Source organism: Plecotus auritus (assembly GCF_963455305.1).
Source record: "Plecotus auritus genome assembly, chromosome: 13".
In the NCBI taxonomy this organism is placed as follows: Eukaryota; Metazoa; Chordata; class Mammalia; order Chiroptera; family Vespertilionidae; genus Plecotus; species Plecotus auritus.
This window is the reverse complement of record NC_137779.1, coordinates 13785894-13804933: the sequence shown is the minus strand read 5'-3', so window position 1 is coordinate 13804933 and position 19040 is coordinate 13785894. Positions and strand designations below refer to the sequence as shown.

The 19040-nt window shown below is 59.6% G+C and overlaps 1 protein-coding gene across 3 annotated transcripts in view; it reads right to left on the bottom strand.

The window, feature by feature from the left end:
* Positions 1-28: 28 nt before the first annotated feature.
* The window catches only part of HIP1R (huntingtin interacting protein 1 related), a 29668-nt gene continuing 10656 nt past the window's right edge, over positions 29-19040 (bottom strand). Inside the window, exons 2-32 of one of the 3 annotated variants that reach the window (XR_013959519.1) lie at positions 16939-17002; positions 14293-14435; positions 13964-14020; positions 12804-12884; positions 12320-12396; positions 11968-12029; positions 9761-9901; positions 9101-9158; positions 8934-9009; positions 8643-8783; positions 8472-8533; positions 8172-8244; positions 7867-8050; positions 7677-7765; positions 7480-7596; positions 7270-7371; positions 6786-6980; positions 5458-5605; positions 5262-5348; positions 4783-4890; positions 4486-4622; positions 4190-4300; positions 3907-3965; positions 3639-3669; positions 3386-3448; positions 3006-3120; positions 2795-2900; positions 2528-2651; positions 2387-2448; positions 2063-2269; positions 29-1791 (exon numbers count right to left, since the gene is read on the bottom strand). Coding sequence is in view for 2 of the 3 variants with exons in the window: in XM_080649612.1 (XP_080505738.1) it covers positions 1744-1791; positions 2063-2448; positions 2528-2651; positions 2795-2900; positions 3020-3120; positions 3386-3448; positions 3639-3669; positions 3907-3965; positions 4190-4300; positions 4486-4622; positions 4783-4890; positions 5262-5348; positions 5458-5605; positions 6786-6980; positions 7270-7371; positions 7480-7596; positions 7677-7765; positions 7867-8050; positions 8172-8244; positions 8472-8533; positions 8643-8783; positions 8934-9009; positions 9101-9158; positions 9761-9901; positions 11968-12029; positions 12320-12396; positions 12804-12884; positions 13964-14020; positions 14293-14435; positions 16939-17002 (3231 nt within the window). In the remaining variant the exon portion in view is untranslated. Of the gene's footprint in view, positions 1792-2062; positions 2449-2527; positions 2652-2794; positions 2901-3005; positions 3121-3385; positions 3449-3638; positions 3670-3906; positions 3966-4189; positions 4301-4485; positions 4623-4782; positions 4891-5261; positions 5349-5457; positions 5606-6785; positions 6981-7269; positions 7372-7479; positions 7597-7676; positions 7766-7866; positions 8051-8171; positions 8245-8471; positions 8534-8642; positions 8784-8933; positions 9010-9100; positions 9159-9760; positions 9902-11967; positions 12030-12319; positions 12397-12803; positions 12885-13963; positions 14021-14292; positions 14436-16938; positions 17003-19040 lie in introns of all 3 variants that reach the window. The other 2 variants (XM_080649613.1, XM_080649612.1) reach the window with 2 other exon arrangements.

Genomic DNA, 19040 nt, shown 5'->3' with positions numbered 1-19040 from the left:
TGCTCAGTACTTTTTTTTTTTTTTTTTTGCCAAAGCAAAATAACCCTACAAAAGATCAGGCAGGCCCCTCCCTGTTTACGGAGACCAGTTTTCAAAGCACTGACCCACCTGGACCGCAGTCACCCTGGGGACAGGCGTGGACGCGTGTCTGAGGCCACACGGTGGGAGTTCTGCCAGCTGGGCAGGAGCCCACACTGACCTTTCCTCCCCCTTCCCCCGACCCGCACTGTCCTTTTGTTCCAGATGCTTGATCTGAGGCCAAGGCAGGCGGCCAGGAGCCTTCCCTCTCCCCAGCGCCCTCCTGGGAACCAGCTGTGGGCTGGGGGGAGGAGATCAAGAGCCATGGGGGCTGGGGACCTGCCTTGGAGGTGGCCTGGGGCTGTGGAGAAAAGCCCTAAACCACCACTCACCACACAGGCATCCGGGCCTCCACACGCAAACCTCCTGGAGAAACCACCTCCACGACACCTGGCAGAAGCAGCAGCACCAGCCAGGGTTGCTGTGGTTCCAAGTGCCGCTGTCACCTGCAGAAACTAACGAGTCCCAGCCCAGCTCCTGGCCCCAGAGAAATAAACAGCCCGGGCGCAGCCCCTCACTGGGGCAACAGTGACCACAGTCAAAGTGCATTTTATTGCCAGTTGGACCCCAATACAAGGAAACACTGAACTCCAAGCCCAGAACTGGGTCCTGTGCTCATCCTGACACAGTGGGTACTGGACGCAGGGCCGGTCTCTCCCCCCCCAGCCAGGGCCCCACCCCACCCAACCACTCCCCAAGGGGGTCTCAAGCAATGCAGTTCTTTCGAGTCGTCCTCCAGTGGGCAGGGAGGCCACGCTGGGCTTCAGCACCGGGCGGAGGGGGCTGCCCTCTTCCATGGAGCACGAGGCTCCCTTGGTCCGGAGGACGGCGGGCAGGGCTATGGGTTCTGGGCTCTTTCTGGCTGAGCTGGAAACCTTGCGGTGCAGGAGGTGGAGGTGGAGGTGGGCAGTGGGGAGAGCCCAGAGCTGCGCCTCCAGGGCAGGGGCAGCCAGATGGGAATGAAAAACAGGAAGCGGGCGGCCACCAGATTTCAGTGGAAAGAGACTCCAGGAGCGAGGGCAGCACCTGTGCCCAGCAGGCATGGGGCTCTCAGCCCTGCCTGGCCCACAGCAGACCCGGCCCACCTCTCTCCCCAGACCACGTCCTCCTCAGCACCCCCATCACTGTTGCCCTAGAGCGAGGCCCAGGAGAAAGGGCGCTGTCCCAGTCCTGCTTTGCCCAAGTCCCATCTCCATGGAATCCGAGACCACAAACCCAGGGATGACTCAGGAAGTCCCGACAGCCAGCACTGTGTTCTGTTCACCTCTCACCTCAGACGCCGAGCCCAAAAGGCAGGGGAGGCCCTGCCCACCCCACCCCATGGCCCTGCTCCCAGTGCGCCGAATACAAACTCACAAGGCAAAGCTCTTGCTGGGAACATACAAATGTCTGTGTATTTCCTGAACTGTGGCTCCGGCCTGCTGAGCCTGGATGCTCTTGGTCCCGTGGCAGATACTCACATCCAGGAGAACTGCCCTGTCAGCCCCTCGGCCCAGGTCCACGGGCTCAGCAAGGTCTGGGTGCCTCGCGGACACTGATCCAGGCCGTGGGCAGACCCGGGCACCTGGTATGCACGCCGCACCCCTCAATGCCTCCTTAGCCGAGTCACGGTAGCCACGTGAGGCGCAGGCCGCCTGCCAGGCTCCCGCTGGACCCCTCTGGAGCCTAGGAGTTCATGAGTTGAGCGGGACAGACGCCATCCTTTTTGTCCAGCTGCAGGGGTCAAAGTTGAGGTGCTCACTGGACGTTGCAAGGGGTGCATAACCAGCCAGGCCCCCCGCACCCTCGTCTCCTCAGCCCCTCCATCTTCCTCTTGAGTGAGCCAAGCCCCCCATGTTGCTGGGTCAGCATTTTGCTCCTGCTGGTCAGGGTTTTCTACCTTCCCAAGGCGCCATGTCCCACAGACCTGGAAGCAAGAGGCCGGCAGCACCCTCCAGGGCCCCGCCCCATCCCAGCACTGACGCCTGGCACCTGGTGGTCCTACCTGGTGGTCCTGCCTGGGGACCACACTGGGCTTCTGGGCCAGGGGTGGCTTCCTGGAGGTGCCACTGTGGGGGGCAGTGCTGGGCTGGCCAGGCTCCTCCTCTCCAGGCGTCCCCACCCCCACAGCCAGCGCGTAGTGTTGCTTCCGAAGCTCTCCCAGCCGCACACGCTCCGCCTCCAGCGTCTTCTCCAGCTCCAGGACCCGAACCTGCCGGCGAGCACCACTCAGCAGACCCCTCTGGGAGCTCAGCCCCAGGGGAGGGGCAGGCTTGGAGGCTGCCCGAGCACCTAGGAAGTGGGGTGTGGGGTTGGCACAGGCACCTACCTGGGTCTCCATCTCCTGCTTCTTCAGCTTGATGAGGGACATGCCAGAGAAGTCCATGGTATCTGTGACCAGAGACAGGGTAAGTGCCTGGGCCCCCGCCCCACATCCCCCCAATGCCGCTCCCAGGCCCCCAGCCGTCACCTCTGTCTTCGATCTGCTCCTGGCCTGACTTAGTGGAGGCCACCACGTTGGCGGCCATCACGTTGACGGTGCGGGAGCACTCCTGCAGGCGGCTCAGGTGGCGGCTGTCCTTGTTGGCCTTCACCTGGGGGAGCATGGGGGTGGTCAGGATGCAGGATGGCCCCCATGGGACCACCCCATCCCAAGGTCTCCTGGCCACATGCGGTGCATCCATTGCAGCCAGGAGGGGGGGAACCTGAGCAGAGGCCTGGCCGGGCAGAGCCTCACCTTGGAGGCTGCCACCAGCTGGGCCGTGCTGGCCGCGATCTCGTGGGAGCAGACGATGAGCTCTTCATACTTGCCCGTGTGAAGCACCACCTTGTCAGCCGACTCCCTGGGGGCAGAGCGGGCAGGGCCTGGGTCTCCCAACACCTGGAGATTGGGGCCACCCCACATTCCCTCCTCAGACCCTGGCACCACACTCCCTGCTGCCCCCCACCTGGGGCGACATACACCAGCTGCGTGGCTCCCCAGCCCACGGCCTTGGAGGCGGAGATGAGGCCTTCAGTCCACCTTGAGTTCTTGGCGTAAAATTCCTGCTGCGTGGCTGCCCCCTAGTGGCGACAAGAGGGCAGGGCAGACCAGTCAATGACATCACAGGTGGCAAGGGATGCTCCCCAGGGCCCTTCTCTGAGTTGTCGGGGTTCAGCCGACTCCCAGGCAGGTGTGCACACTGGGGGGGTCTCATCACTGCACCCTTCAGGAGTCTCCTGCCCAAAGGAGCCCTGTGGCCTGGGATGAGAAGGGCGCTGGAGTGGTGGCCCTTCAGGAGTAGCTGTGTGGCTCCCCCCCACCCCCCGCCCCGAAAGCCCAGCTCACCCTGCCGCTCTCCACAATCTCCTTCTGCAGGCTGGTGGATGTGGTCACCAGGAGCCGGATGGCCTGCCAAGACCAAGACTTATGTCACACTTGGGGCAGCCCTCTCAGCTATAGCCCGCCCCTGGGGTCCCGGCCACAGAGCCCGCCCCTGGGGTCCCGGCCACAGAGCCCGCCCCTGGGGTCCCGGCCACAGAGCCCGCCCCTGGGGTCCCGGCCACAGAGCCCGCCCCTGGGGTCCCGGCCGGCCGCTCACCTTCATGAGGTCTGTGCAGGACTTGAGGATCCTATGGGTTGGAGGGGTGGGAGGAGAGGGAGAGCTGCTGTAGTGTGGCCAGGAAGCCACAGGGGGTTGGGGAGTTAGGGGGCCTGACACAAGGCCCACAGGGCGGGGTGCACTGCTCATCGCCGTGCTTCTGGGAAGTGGGCAGTTAGGAGGGCAGACAGCTGGTGCTGGGAGGCTGCCCTCCTAACTGGTGTGGCAACATGCTTCGTCCCAGGCCTGGGGGCAGAAGTGGGCTCACCTCTCGTTCACCTCCAGTTTCACCCCTGAGCTGGCGTGGCGGGCCTGGTTCATCATGTCCTGCACCAAGGGCATAGCCGTGAGCCGGCTGGGAGGAGGGCAACAGGGGAGGAAAGGGGCCGCTGGGGCAGCCACTGCACTGGGAGGGGTGGGCTCGGCTCAGAGCGCCACACCAGGGCTGCCTCCCTGTCCAGACCTGCACAGGCCGCCTGTCCTTGGCAGAGGGGGTGCAGCCTGCTCTCAGCCCCCCCGCCCAGGGTCCTGCAGGACGGCACCGGTCCTACCTCGATCCTCCGCACGGCCTCCTCGATGGCCGAGGACGTGGCTGCCATCTCCTTGTCCACCAGGGCCCCCAGCTCCTCCTGACGCACATCCAGACTCTTGGGCTTCAGCTCCTGAGGGAGGAGGGCAACCAGGGCTCAGATGGGGTGAATTCGACCCCCAACCACTCTACAGGGAGCCTCGTGCTCTGTCCCCAAGCACCTGGTCAGCCCAATTGGAGAAAGGTGCAGAAAAGTTGGGGACCCCAGCCTCAACCCAACCCACTGCCCCCCACCAGAGCCCAGCCCACATTCAGCACCTGGCCCAGCTGGAGGATGCCCTGCAGGGGGCTCCGCACCCGGTCGGGCTGGGCCTGCTGTACAGCCTGCTGATCCTGCAGCTGCCCCACCAGCTCCAGCGCCCGGGCCCCACACTCCCGGCAGGCGTCGATCAGGCCTGGGGGAGAGGACTGTCAGGGGAGCCGGCACTCGAGGACCCTGGGAGGAGTCTCCACACAGGCTCCCGCCCAGGCTCTGATGCCAGGACCTGTCTGCAGGCTCCCACCCTTCCCTGGTCTACCATGAGAACCTGCGGGACACAGCCTGGGCCCACTTACGGTCGGCAGGGTCGGTGGGGGCCAGGTGAGAGGTGGCACTGCCGTTGATGATGGTGTCCGCAGCCAGGTGGGAGAACTGGGTCAGGGCAGCCACCAGGGCAGAAGCATCTATGGGCAAGGAGAGGAACGAGACCCTAATGCTGCTGCCACGGAGTGAGTCCTGAGAGCAGGCGCCATGCCCTCCGCCCAGCAAGCTCAAGACAGGTGCCAGCGCCCAGTCCACGGATGAGGGCTGAGGGGAGAACGTACTAGGCGAAGGTCACGCAGCTAGAAAACAGCAGAGCGGGAACCAAACCCAGCTCTGTGACCCAGGCCTGCAGGGCAGGGCTCCCAGGTGGGCATGGTGGGGGCACCTGCTCAGCTTTCTGAAGAGGCACCTGTTGCAGGAAACCTCCCGAAGGCAAGAGGCAGCCAGGGCTGGTGGAACCAGCACCCAAGTGCCCATGGCCTCTCCCTGCCCAGTCCTGCCCTGCACTCACCTGACCTGGAGGTCAGGTACTGGGCGTGGCCCGTCTCCAGGGCGCTCACGGCGTCCAGGGCCACCTGGGCCCTACTCACTAGGTAGTCTGCAAGCAAAGGGAGAAGGGGTGAGGGGCAGACCTCTCAGGGCAGGGGACACCTCCCTGCCAGCTGGTCAGGAAAGAAGGTGGCCGAGTGCCCGGCTGGCGGCCCTACCCGGGGAGCTGGTGCAGCGCAGGTGCAGGGGGTCGTCCAGCTTGCCCACGGCGTCCTGCAGGATGCGCTCGGCCTCGGCGGCAGAGCGCCGCAGCACCTCGAACTGCTCGTCCAGGAGCCTCTGCTGCAGCCCCTGCTCCCGAGACTCCTGGGGGAGGGAAGGAGGCAGCTTGGAGACCCTGCCCAGGCACAGCCTCACAGCAGCTGGACAGGACCCAGCCCAGACCCTCGCTGGGGAGGAGTCGGAGGACAGGCCCAGCTCCACCCCAAGGGATGGGGCCCCTCCAGAGTGTGCTGGACAGCTCAGGAGTAGAAAGACAAACACTAGTTAAAAAGTAGGCAAAGGATCTGAACAGACATTTCTCCCAAGATATGCAAATGGAAGGAACACAAAGAATGCTCCATGTCATTTGCCATCAGGGAAACACACATCAAAACCACAATGAGAATGAGGCCCGGCGGTGTGGCTCAGTGGTTGAGCATCAACCCATGAACTAAGAGGTCACTGGTTCAATGCCAGTCAGGGCATGTGCCTCGATCCCCAATAGGGGTGTGCAGGAAGGAGCCAATCAATGTTTCTCTCTCCTTGATGTTTCTCTCTATCCGTCCCTTCCTCTCTCTCTAAAACACAATAAAAAATATTTTAAAAAGCAATCACAAAAACAAACAAACAAAAAACACAATGAAGTACCATTTGAACCCACTAGGATGGCTACAGAGACAGACAGTAACAAGTGCTGGCGAGGATGTAGGGAAACTGGAACCCACATACACTCCCAGTGGGAATGAAAAATAGTGCAGCCGCTTTGGCAACACTGGTAGTTCCTCAAAAAGTTACACCGAGTTACCATGTGACCCAGAAAATCCACTCGTAGTTACATAGGAAAGAGCAATAAAAACATGTCCACGCAAAACCTTGTACACAAATGTTCACAGCAGCATCTTTCACAATAACCAGAAAGTGAAAACCACCCAAGTGTCCACCAGCTGACGATGGATAAGCACACGTGGTCCCTCCACACAGCAGAATGTCCCTGGGCCATGAAGAGGAAGGAAGTTCTGAAACAGGTGAACCCTGAAGAAGCCAGCCCTACTGTACGACTCCGTTTCTATGAATGTCCACAACAGGCAAATCCAGAGACGAGAGCTGATTAGAGGTGCCAGGGGCTGGAGGAGGGGGCTCTCTTTGGAGGGTGAAAATGTCCCGGAGGCACCAGATGAGAGCACAGCCCTGTGAGCATAGAGACCCACTGACTCATCCACGCTCAGGGCGGGGCTGTGGGTATGACGGTCTCGAGCCGTCACACGGGGCGGGGGAGGCACGCTACCTTGTCTGCCAGCCGCCCCTGCAGCTCGGCCCTCTCCTGGGAATGGCGCTGCTGCTCCTGGCTGAGCGCTGCCTCCTTCTCCTGCACCAGGCTCTGGGCGGCCTGCAGGGCGGCCTCCTGCTGCCGCACAGCACTGCTCAGCGCCTCCTTCTCTGCGCTCAGCACATCCAGCCGTGAGCTCAGCTCCGACCCGCTCTGTGAACACCAGGCGGGTGGGTGGGCAGGGCTGCCAGGTGCCCACCACCCCTCACGCCCACCCCCACCCAAGTTCACAGTCTTCACTATCCCTAGAGACTGCGAGCTTCTGGAAGGCCAAGGCCCATGTCCTATGTGCTCCCTGCGTGCTGGGTCACAGCCACAGGCCAGGTTGGCTGAGGGGCCACTGAACCAACCTGGTAGCATCTAGGCGTGGCCCAGTTCACGGGGCAGAGGGCCCTGACGCCTGTCCCGCCCGATCCGGAGGCCACCCCGGCCAGCAGCTCACCTGCTCCGTGCGGCTCAGGTCCTGCTTCACGCGCACCAGCTCCCCGGACTTGGCCTCCAGCTCCCTCCTGAGCTTCTCCAGCTGGTCACTCTGCTCCTCCAGCTGGGACGGGGGACAGCGTGTCATGGGGATAGTATGTCAAGAGGACAGTGTGTCACGGCGACAGTGGTGCTGGGGGCTCCAGAGCCAGGGCCTGTGCACATGACGCACCTTCATCTCAGACTCCCGCTTCACCTGCTCCATCTGGAACACCAGCTGCTCCTTCACTCGCGCCACCTCCTCCTGGTTCTGCTGCTTGGCCGTCAGCTGCTTGGCTGTGTCTGCATTCTGCGTGGACAGGGGTGGGCTCACGCTCTGCCACCGCCGGGCCTCCCGCCTCCCGCCAGTTGCCTGCACACGGGCCCCACCTTCCTGAGCAGCTCGGCGTGCGTGGCGATGAGCTTGCTGTGCTGCTCCTTCAGCTTGGTGTAGCGCGCCTCCGTGACACTGGCCTTCTCTGCGGTGAGAGGTGAGGCTGTGACCCTCAGCTCGGCGGAGGCCCCCCACTGGGGACCGGACCCTCCCACTGGGCTCGGCCTCCCCGGCCTGGCCACGCACTCTCGGCCTCTTCGCGCAGGCCCTGGTTCCGCTCGCCCTCCAGCTGGGCCGCCCGCAGCTGGGCCAGCTCGTGGCGGAGCTGCTCGTTGTCCACCAGCGCCTTCTGCTTCTGCTTCCGCTGCTCCTCCAGCTCGGCCTCCAACGTGTTCACCTGGCCCTTCAGCTGGGAGATGTACCGCTGGGCCTGTGGAGGGAGGAAGGATGTGGACGTGGTGGACATGGACATGAGGACTGTGCCAGGCCCGCATGAGGGTGCTGGGTGCAGTCGCACAGCCTGAGGCCCCCCTTGGTCCACGTCTCCTCACCTCCAGCTTGATCTTCTCCAGCTCAGCCCTGAGTGTCTCCACCTCTCTCTTCAAGGTCTCGATCTGGAGGTCCCTGGGGACAGAGGTCGGGCAGGCAGGGTTTTCTGAGGCCCGCACAGTCCTGGCGTTCAAGTTCAGGCAGCCAGGACAATCAGAAGACCCCGCACAGGATCTGTGGTCTCATCAGCGGCTCCTGGGGATCTAGGTGTCTCCAGTTCACATCCCCCACCTGTGGCCTCTCCTGACCACAGCTCCATGGAGGCCAATGCCAGCCCTAGCCCAGGGTGTCCCAGGCCTCACCTGTCATCCTTCATGGAGCCATTGGGGGGTCCAAACGTCTGGTCAAAGAGGTCAGCCACCACCTGCCACAGCAAAGCACGGTGACCCCCACCCTCCAGGCCAGGAGAAGGAGGGAGCGGAGGGAGGCCCAATCACCCCAAACCCCCCTGCAAGGAAGAGGGGGCCACTCACCGCTGGCTCCCCGGCGGGGGGGCCTGTGCTGATCTCAATGAGGTTCTCGGGCTCCTCGTCCTCGGGGGCCTCCTCGGGGATCACCACCACCGGCTTGATGTGCTCAGCCAGCGCCGAGGCCCGCAGGAAGTTGGGGGGTCCCTGCAAGGGCCATAGGTGAGAGCTGCTCAGCGTGCCCCCCACCCCACCCAGGAGCCTTCCCTGGCCACCCCCAGAGCCCACATGGGGCCCTGCTAGGCACCCGGGGTTGTCCAAGGGCTCAGAACCCAGAGTGGAAAGCAGGGCAGGCACCTCGGGCAGTCGGGGGATCTGGATGAGGCGCTTGAAGTAGAGCATGTCAGACGCTCTGCGGAAGAAGTTCCTGAGGCTGCGGGGACACACGCGGGAGGTCAGAGGGGAGCCTGGCCCCCTGGCAGCCCCAGCCCCACAGACATGCCCGCAGCCCTGCCTGCTGGTACCTGTGAAACTGCTCGTGGAACCGGTCCCTGTGGCCTTGCAGGGTGTCTGCCGGGAGACCTGGGCGGAACAGGTTTGATGACCTTCATCTGTGCTCACCACTCTGTGGCTGCAGAGACTTCACGTTCCCCCCTCCCTTCCGCTGCCCGTTCCTCCCCATTCTACAAGCCGCCACAGATTAGAGAGATCACTGCCAACCGGCCAAGTCCCCACCATGGAGGGAAGAAATGAGGGGACAGGGCGGTCCCAAGACCACGGCAAACCCCCTGGGCCCAGCTTCGGAGGCACAGTGAAGTTTCTTTAGACTCAAGTTTGCCCTGGTCTGATATTCGAATGGCTCCTATGCCCCAGGCCAGCGTTGTCCAAGTGGGGAACCCCACGGAGACACCAGCAGCCACGGACGCAGGGGCAGCAAGGGGCTGCTGAGGCCAGGCGTCCGAGACGGGCACACAAGTCAACTGCACCGCTTTTCTCACAGAGGGTTCGCTTTGGAAAACAGGGATTTTTCATGACAAGCAATTTATGTTCATGGGTAATGAGGTCATCATTGCTACTTCTATTAACTTCTCATCTCTGATCCAGTCCATGTAAGCCCCCTGGGGCTCAGGCTGGACCTCAGGGGCCGCGGTAGCGGTGAGGGGACCGGGAGCGGCGGGACTCACAAGAGTGCAGCCTGAACATGAGCTTGACCGTGTAGTGGTAGAGGTGGCTGCAGTCCTGGATGACCTGGATGAGGGGGGCCAGGCGGCACTGGCCTGAGGACATCTGGGACACGGCGATGGCTGTGTTGAGCTGCCGAAAAACTGAGAGAGAGAGAGAGAGAGAGAGAGAGAGAGAGAGAGAGAGAGAGAGAGAGGCAGAGGCGGGAGGAGGAGTATGAGCACGGGGAGTCGGGAGACGCGGGCAGAGCTGACTGGAGCCTAGTGACAGCCGTGGTGTGGAGAGGCTCATGGTGTCGTCAAAGAAGCCTGGGAGCTGCCGTCCTGGGGAGCCTGGCTTTCCCACTCCTGCTGGGCAGTGAGACTCCATCCCTCAGATACCAGTGGGCTCCTTACTTCTACAATGGGAGCCCCGTGCGCTGTGGCTGCTCCAGACTGAGGCCAGTGCTCCCTCAAACTAGGGTGACAAGGTCGGGCAAATGGGATCCAGCTCAGCCTGGCCAGGCTTTCCCGAGAGCCTCAGGGTGGCCCTGGGAGCAGCTGCAGCGGCAGAGTCAGGACGCGGCTCTGTAAAACCCGTGACCCCAAACTTGTGCCCAGGGCCAACCTCCCCGGACCCTGACAATCATGCCTTTCATCAGATCATCCAAGTAGGAGGGACAAGGACAAACATGAGGCTACCCACCCCCTAGCCTCTACTCTGGGCAGAGACGACAAGCAGGCAGCCCGCCAGGACGGAGAGCCGCCAGGACGGAGAGCCGCCAGGGCGCCCACACGGGACACGGACCCGGGACGCTGCTCCAGACGGGCGGGCCCCAGCTCTGAGTCTTCCTGTCACCTCGCCTGGGCTGGGACCACTGGCGAACCTCCATGTGACACGAGAATGCCCAGGAGGGAGGGGACGAGAAGGCAGGAGCTAAGTGCTGTCCCTCGCCTTTTTAAAACTTAACTTTTAATTCCATGTCAAGTACGTTTTCCTTATAAAAACTGAGAATACCCATGAAGTTCTATTTTGGGGGTTTTGAGAAACGGCCATTTCTCACTGAGCGGTCCTTAGCACGCCCCATCGCTGGCTGCTGTAAACCAAGCAGCAAGGAGCAGCCTCCGGGTGGGCAAGGCCCCTACACCTCCCTCCGGGAGATGCTGCCAGGAAGCCCTTCTCTGTGCTTCATTAAGACATCCCTGATCTGGGGGCCCACCTGTGGGCTTTCTCCACCTTCCCTTGTGGGGACCCCTGTCCGGCCCACACTCAGCCCCACCCTGGCCAAGAGCAGCACAGGGGTAAGGACCCCAGGACGCAGCTCCCACGTGACACATTTCTGCCAAGGTCCAGGCTGGCAGCCATGGTCCTGGGCAGGGCCACCCTCCTGGGCATGGAGGTTCAACGCCAAGCTGCCCACAGGCCCACCCAGACCGGGATGCCAGGAGGCTGCCCAGACACACCTCTTCCTAACTCCGATTTTTCCTTAAAAAGGCATTTGCTTCTCCTCCTCCCATGAAAAGCATGAGTCACCCGCAAGTTATTCTGAAGCTGTGGCCACAACCAGCACCTCTGCAGCCCCGGGAAGGGGACCTGAAGCTCCTGCCCAAAGGCTGCCAGTCCCTGGGCGGGGACGCCCAACACGACACGGGGGCCTTTTATAGCAGAAAACGGGCACGATGACCCAGCTAACTCTCTGAGGCGGGAGCCGACATTCGGACCTGGCAGATGCAGCTCCTGGTGGGCCCGCCCCTGCCCACCCTGGCCTGGAACAGGAGGGGGTTCACGAGGTGGCAGGAACAGCAGGTCTCACACTGGCCCCTGGAACTATCCCCAAAATTTACCAAAAAAAAAAAAAAAAAAAGGAAGAAAAATAGAGATTTTTTTTTTATAACGAGTATGTCATTTATGTTAATAGCTTATCATTGCTACTTCTAATTAACTTCTCGACTTCTCGTCTCTGACCCAGTACATGCTAGTCCACATAAGCCCCCTGGGCTCTGGCTGGACCTCAGGGGCCGCGCTTGCGGTGAGGGGACCGGGGCGGTGGGACTCACAGGAGTGCAGCCTGAACGGGAGCTTGACCGTGTAGTGGGAGAGGTGGCTGCAGTCCTGGATGGACCCCTGGGGCAGTGCACGCAGGAATGGGAAGTCAGTCTGGTCTGGCTCACAGAGGCACCCCTGGTTCCTAAAGTCTCCAGGTTCCCACACCTGATCCCTCCCGGCTCACCTGCTTCGGACAGTTTCAGCTCGCAGTCCATGTAATCGAACATCTCCACGGTGAGCTGGAAGCTGCGGGGGGAGGCGAGAGGGCTGAGAGAGAGTGGTAGGGGGCACGCCCCTGGGAGACCCCTCCACAGTTCATCAACACGCCTTTGCACAGCACAACGGCCCTTCAGCCAAAAACACCTGATTCCAAACAAATCCCATCCCCTCAGTGTTAGCTTCATCTCCAGGGAACATGACCTTTGGCCCCAGAGAGCCACTGACACGTGGGACCCTGGAGACTTTAGGGACAAACAGGGAAACCGAGGGAGGAGAAGGAAACGGTGCCAGCCACTGCACCTTCTGGAGAGACTCACATGTCGTTAATGTCAGTCCCAGCTGCCTTCTCCAACACCTCGTCTGACACCTCGAGGCCCGCAGGAAACTGGGGGTGCTGCAGAGAGGACACCCCTACTCAACAGCAGGCCCAGAACCAGTTCTAACTTCTGAGGGAGGGGAAGAGGCTGGAGAAGCCCCCGACCTGTGGAGCCACCCTCGGCCCTGGGTGCTGGCTGAGGAGGGACTGTGAGGGACCAGAGACCGAGGGACCGGAGACCAAGGACAGAGATGGGACACCTCCAGCCAGGGCGAAGAGGCTGCCCAGACCCAAGGGCAAGGCCAAGACCACCTCCAGTGTCCGCAGAAAATGCATCAAGAGGCTCTGACTTCCAGGAACCCCGCACCCCCGTGTCCCCTTGGATCAGGTTGGGACAGAACAGGACCCGCCCTCCGCTAGGTCCCAGGACATCAGGAAGGAAAGCCCAGGGCCCCTCCGCCCCACGACCCTCCCGAGGATACCACCTTGAGGTGGAAGGAGATCTTGGTCAGCAGGAGTTTGGTGTAAACATTGACCAGCTGTCCATACCGATCGTGCAAATGGCCCTGTGGAGGGAGGAGCTGGATCAGCGCCCACTGCCCGGGAAGGTGCCCGAGAGTCCCATAGGCCCTGGCACGCCACGGGGCAGACCAGGACGCTGAGGTGGGACGACACCAGGTGACAGCTGAGTGTCACTCCTTCACCCACCAATCACTTATTCACTCAACTAACGTTAGCCAGCCAGAGGTGACTGACTCTTCTCCTGGGTACCTCCACCAATGCCCTTGTCGAAAGCTCTCTCATTTTGTTTTTTAATCATACTCCTTGCCAGTCTTGCCAAAGAAACTCCTGTGACAAGAGCTCCTTGTCCAGGCAGCAGGCCAGCTCTGGGTTGAGATACTTTATTAAAACGCTTGTGGCAGCCCGGAGGCACACTCCAACAGGTGCGTGTCCATATCCGCCCGGTGCCTCCTCTGTCACCTCCTAACACTGCCTCCCCGTGGCCACGCCAGCTAGACGTGCGTCTGCCATGGCACCCTGCTGCCGTTTTCCTGACTTCGGGTGAAACACAGCGGTCCGGGCTCCTGCGGCCCTGGATCCAGGGGCGCCCTGCCCGGCGGGGCTCTAGCATTGCTCCCAGGGGACAAAGAGGCCAGAGGCTCTCTCTCCACCTGATTCTGGAGGGTGCAGGAGGGGACCTAGATGACAAGCTCCCAGGCTCTCAGACTTGCCCGTGAATAAGAATCTTCTGGGAGCTTCCCGAGCACACAGATTCCAACCTGAGATTCTAAAGCAGCCAGTCTGGGGGCCCAGGAGCCTGCAACCCTCCCACGGGCTCTAACCACCACCATAACCCGCCCAGAAACGGGCATTGCTGCGTTTCCCGACTCAGGGACTGAAGGGCTGGAGGCGCCTAGTCATGCCTTTGGAACGTCCTGTACCAGACCTTCTAAAGCAAGTCTGCAACGCCCTTACTGTCACCCCAGAAAGCATCACTCTAACTTCTGCTCTGAAGACAGACACGGTCACACGGCCCTGCCGTTGCTCCGCCCTGAGTGTTGAGGACTCGAACGCCAAGCAGGCCCACGGCTGGACTCTGTGGAGAGTGAGGGGCTGAGGCCACCAAGCTCGCCTCCACACCTACCCATAGCTCCCCAATCTCCCGGATGTTGCTCCGGTACCGCTGGCAGTCATGCAGGACCTGCAGCACAGGGGGACGAGGGAGGAGGCTGGAGAATCCAGGACTGGCAGGAGGGGCCCAACACACTGACCCATGCTGGCAGCACGCTGAGGGCGAGGCTGGGAAGGGGCGGGTGGAGGGCAGAAGGGCAGCGGGACAGTCTCTCATTTCAAAGGGACATGTACCCTGCCTCCCCTGGGCACCAGCAGACAGGCCCAGCCTCCCGCTGCCCCAAGAAGCACGGTGGCTGGAACAGGAGACCCTCTGGGGACCAGTGGACAGAGGCTACTCACGTTGGGGTGCCCGTCTCGAAGGACCTTGTGGAGGACATGGCAGAATTTCCAGCTGAGGATGGAGCTGCTGGGAAGCGGCAGGCCGATGGCATAGGACCAGAAGGTGAAGGCCCCCTTCTCGTGGTGAGTGCCCAGAATGATGCCTACCAGCGTCAAGGCTAAGTGCAGCATGCAGAGACCAGCATGGGGAAGGCCGGGGGCACTTGGTGACGCCCATCCCACAGCCACTGAGCCCCTCCCCACATCCCTCCCCCTATCCACCACGGTTCACAAAGAGCTCGGCAAAGGTCAAGAAAAAGGGCAATGCCTTAGCCAGTTTGTCTCAGTGGATAGAGCGTCGGCCTGCAGACTGAAGGGTCCCGGGTTCAAGTGTGATCAAGGGCATGTACCATGGTTGGAGGCTCCTTCCTGGCCCAGGCCCTGGTAAGGGCGCATGCAGTAGGCAACTGATCGATGTGTTTCTCTCACATCGATATTTCTCTCTGTCTTTCCCTCTCTTTTCCAGTCTCTCTAAAAATCGATGGAAAAATCTCCTCAGGTGAGGATTTAAAAAAAAAAAAAATTTAAAAAAACAATCCCATTTACCATTGCACACAAAAATTTAAGATACCAAGGAATAAACTTAACTAAAGAGGTAAAAGACCTGTACTCAGAAAACTACAGGACACTGAAAAAAAGAGATAGAGGAAGACATAAACAGATGGAAGAACATACCATGTTCATGGATTGGTAGAATCAACATCATTAAAATGTCCATACTACCCAAAGCAATCTACAGAGTCAATGCAATCCCCATTAAAATACCAACAGCATATTTCACAGCCCTAGAACGAACTCTCCAAAAATTCACCTAGAATAAAAACAGACCTCGAATGGCTGCAGCAATCCTGAGAAAGAAGAACAAAGTAGAAAGGATCTCAATACCAGATATCAAGCTATATTACAAAGCCACTGTTCTCAAAACTGCCTGGTACTGGCACAAAAACAGACATATAGATCAATGGAATAGAGAACCCAGAAATAGACCCAAACCACTAGGCTCAATTAATATTCGACAAAGGAGGCATGAACATACAATGGAGTCAAGACAGTCTCTTCAATAAATGGTGTTGGGAAAATTGGACAGATACATGCAAAAAAATGAAACTAGACCACCAACTTACACCATACACAAAAATAAACTCAGAATGGATCAAGGACTTAAACATAAGACAGGAAACAATAAAAATCTTAGAGGAATCCACAGGCAGCAAAATCTCAGACATCTGCCGAAGCAATATCTTCACTGATACGGCTCCCAGGGCAATGGAAACTAAAAATAAACAAATGGGACTACATCAAAATAAAAAGCTTCTGCACAGCAAAGGAAACCATCAACAAAACAACAAGAAAGCCCACTGCATGGGAGAACATATTTGCCAATGTTATCTCCGATAAGGATTTAATCTCCAACATTTACAGGGAACTCATACAACTTAACAAAAGGAAGATAAACAACCCAATCAAAAAATGGGCAACGGACCTAAATACTTTTCGAAAGACATATGAAAACATGCTCAAAGTCACTAATTATCCAAAAGATTCAAATCAAAACGACAATGAGGTACCATCTCACACCTGTCAGAATGGCAATCATCAACAAATCAACAAAGGACAAGTGCTGGCGAGGATGCGGAGAAAAAGGAACCCTCGTGCACTGCTGGTGGGAATGCAGACTGGTGCAGCCACTGTGCAGAACAGTATGGAGTTTCCTCAAAAAACTAAAAATGGAACTCCCATTTGACCCAGTGATCCCAGTTCTAGGAATATATCCTAAGAAACTAGAAACACCAATCAGAAAGGATATATGCACCCCTATGTTCATAGCAGCACAATTCACCATAGCTAAGATTTGGAAACAGCCTAAGTGCCCATCAGCAGATGAGTGGATTAAAAAACTGTGATACATCTACACAATGGAATACTACGCTGCGGTAAAAAAGAAGGAACTCCTACCATTTGCAACAGCATGGATGGAACTGGAGAGCATTATGCTAAGCGAAATAAGACAGTCAGAGAAAGATAAATATCACATGATCTCACTCATTTGTGGAATATAATGAACAACATAAACTGATGAACAAAAACAGATCCAGAGACAGAGAAGCATCGATCAGATGCTCAAACCTCAGAGGGAAAGTAGGGGAGGGGAGATAAGGGGGGGAGATCAACCAAAGGACTTGTATGCATGCACATAAGCCTAACCAATGGACACAGACACCAGGGGGGTGAGGGCATGAGCGAGGGGGGGGGTGGTAGAGGGGAATGGGGGGATAAGGATACATATATAATCAATAAAGAAAAAAAGGAGAGAAAGATCATGCCCCTCAAATTTAACAGGGCCCAGTGGTCCAAGACAATAGATGGTGCTCCTGAGATGGGGCTCAGAGTCTGACAGGAGCTGCTCGAGGCGGGCGGCTCTGCCGGGCCAGGACCCAAGAGGACATGCGCCTGTCTCGGTGGGGGTGGACCTCACAAAGCCCCGGTGGCCACCTGCAGTGCCACTAAATCACTCCCACCGCGCCCGTGGTCAAAGGCCACACAGGGCAGGCCCACATCCTCCACGTCCTCCCACCGCCCCCTGGGACCCAGAGGCAGGAAGGATACGCCGGGCATGCTTCTCCTTCACGGGGGCCTCCTGGGTATTGATGGCCTTACTGATGCTGATGGCCTGGGAGGGACACAGGAGGCAGAGTTCAGAAACAGCAACACCCACACAGACAGGGCGACCCTTCCCGTGGTGAAAGGCACGAGGGGAGACGGACAACCTAACCAAACCAAACTCTGAAGGCTTGACATGCGCAGCTCAAACCACAGCCGACACCCGAGGCCATGAAGCTTCCAGGGGTCTGGGCGGTGAAGAAAGCGGCTGCTGGCTGAGGAGACCACCTGCGCTTAGCTTTCCCAAGGCGAGGCCCGGTCCGGGTCCTTGTCCCTCCTCTGGGAGAAGCGGCCTCAAACAGAGCCCTCACCACACGCCGTGGACAGACACCGGCCAGCCCCATCTCGCCATGGCAGGACCCAGAGAAAGGCTGCAGCTGGCAAGGCCCATACAGCCACTGTGTGGAAAACCAGGATAAACCCAGCTCCGTTACCTGCCAAGCAGGCTGTGTCTCTCCCGGGTGGCGCAGGTACGGGAGGGGGGTTCGCTGCTACCACCTGGGCCCTGAGCAAGCAGCAATCTCATCCTTGACGAAGGTCCTCTCCCATCTCCACCCGCTGGAGTCTGGCCTCCTCCCCCTTGTGTCAATGCCTCCTCTTCTGAGAAGGCTTCCTAGAGGTGACTGCTCCCTCACCAAAGGCTCAGGGCACCTACTGTCACCCCTGCCCACCTCACCCAGGAACTACCACCAGCCCTGGGTTTACTTGTGGAAGTTTTATTTCTCCTCCTGGCGGCAGGTCTTACAAGCCTCTGCCCCCCCACCCAGCACTGAGCTGGGGACATCAGTGTTTGTGGACTGAGAGGAGCAGCCGCGAGTGACGGGACAGGGGCCTGATGAATGCAGACACCTCTCCGGGCCAGATCCTCTCCCTCCTCCCGAAATTCTTTACAATGCCCTTCCCCCAGGCAGCCAAGAAGCTGCTCACCCACCCTGCAGCCAGACCTGAGCATCCCCGCCTTGTCAACAGGAAGCATGCAAGAGGGGACAGGGCAGAGGGGGCCCGAGAGACAGTGCCAGCGCTTTCTTTTTACGGCTGCAGCCACTGTGCTCCCCGCTGCTGGCATCTGAACAATAGTCGCTGCCCAGCTCGCTCATTTCTGGTGTATTGTGACCGACTTGGAGCCTGCTCAGAGATTTCCTCTGTAAGAAAAGCAGCCCCTGGGAGCGCAGGTGGCCATTCAGATCAGACACACAGGCCAGAGCCGAGGGAGCTGGGGCTGGCAGAGGCCGTTTCTGGAGCTGCCCAGCAAGGCAGGCCGCCCTCCTTTCACACACTGTGCCCATTGTGGCCTGATTCACGGGGTGCGGGCAGTGCTGGGGAAAACCAGGATACATGCTCCGACATCAAGGACGGGCTTGGGGAGCAGCCCCTGCCTCGGAGTACCGGGACCCGAGAAGAGTGCGGGCAGCTCTGACTTCTCTGTCAAAGCCTCAGCAAGCCACCCCCGGAAGCGCCCTTGGCCACTGGTTCTATTTGCCAGACCCTGCCAGTACAGCCGCCGGAGCCCTCGGCGCCTTTACCAAGTGCCACTGTGGGGAGAGCACCCCACCTGGGCAGAATATGTCTAAGACAGGGGCAATGACAGGCACTGGCTTACCCTGTGCCGAGCATGGGCAACATGCCTCCCAGCAACAACCCTAGAAAGTGGTCACGAGCCCATTTCCCTGGTGGGGAAACTGAGGCACTGGGGTTAGGGATCTTGTCTGCACAACTAATAAGAGCAAAGGCAGGTTTGGCTGATACTATGTTCTGTGTCTTTAATGATTTTGTCCCACGCTCCCCCAGGTGTGGGTGTAGAGCTGGGAAGAGAGGGCCACTGAGGCACTGCCAGGCAAGGGGGTGGGGCCATGCCTCCCCCAGCAGCAAGCAGCTGCCAGCTCATAAGCCAGGCGTGTCCTGTCTCCGGGGTGTGTAACCCCATTCCCCAGCTGCCCTGACATTTGAGCGGGCTCTTCTCACAACTGCCACCTGGTCCAGAAGACTCCAGGCAGCGTAGAGCCTAAAGCTACCGTGCAGAGCAGGCTGCCCAGAGGAGGCTAAGGACC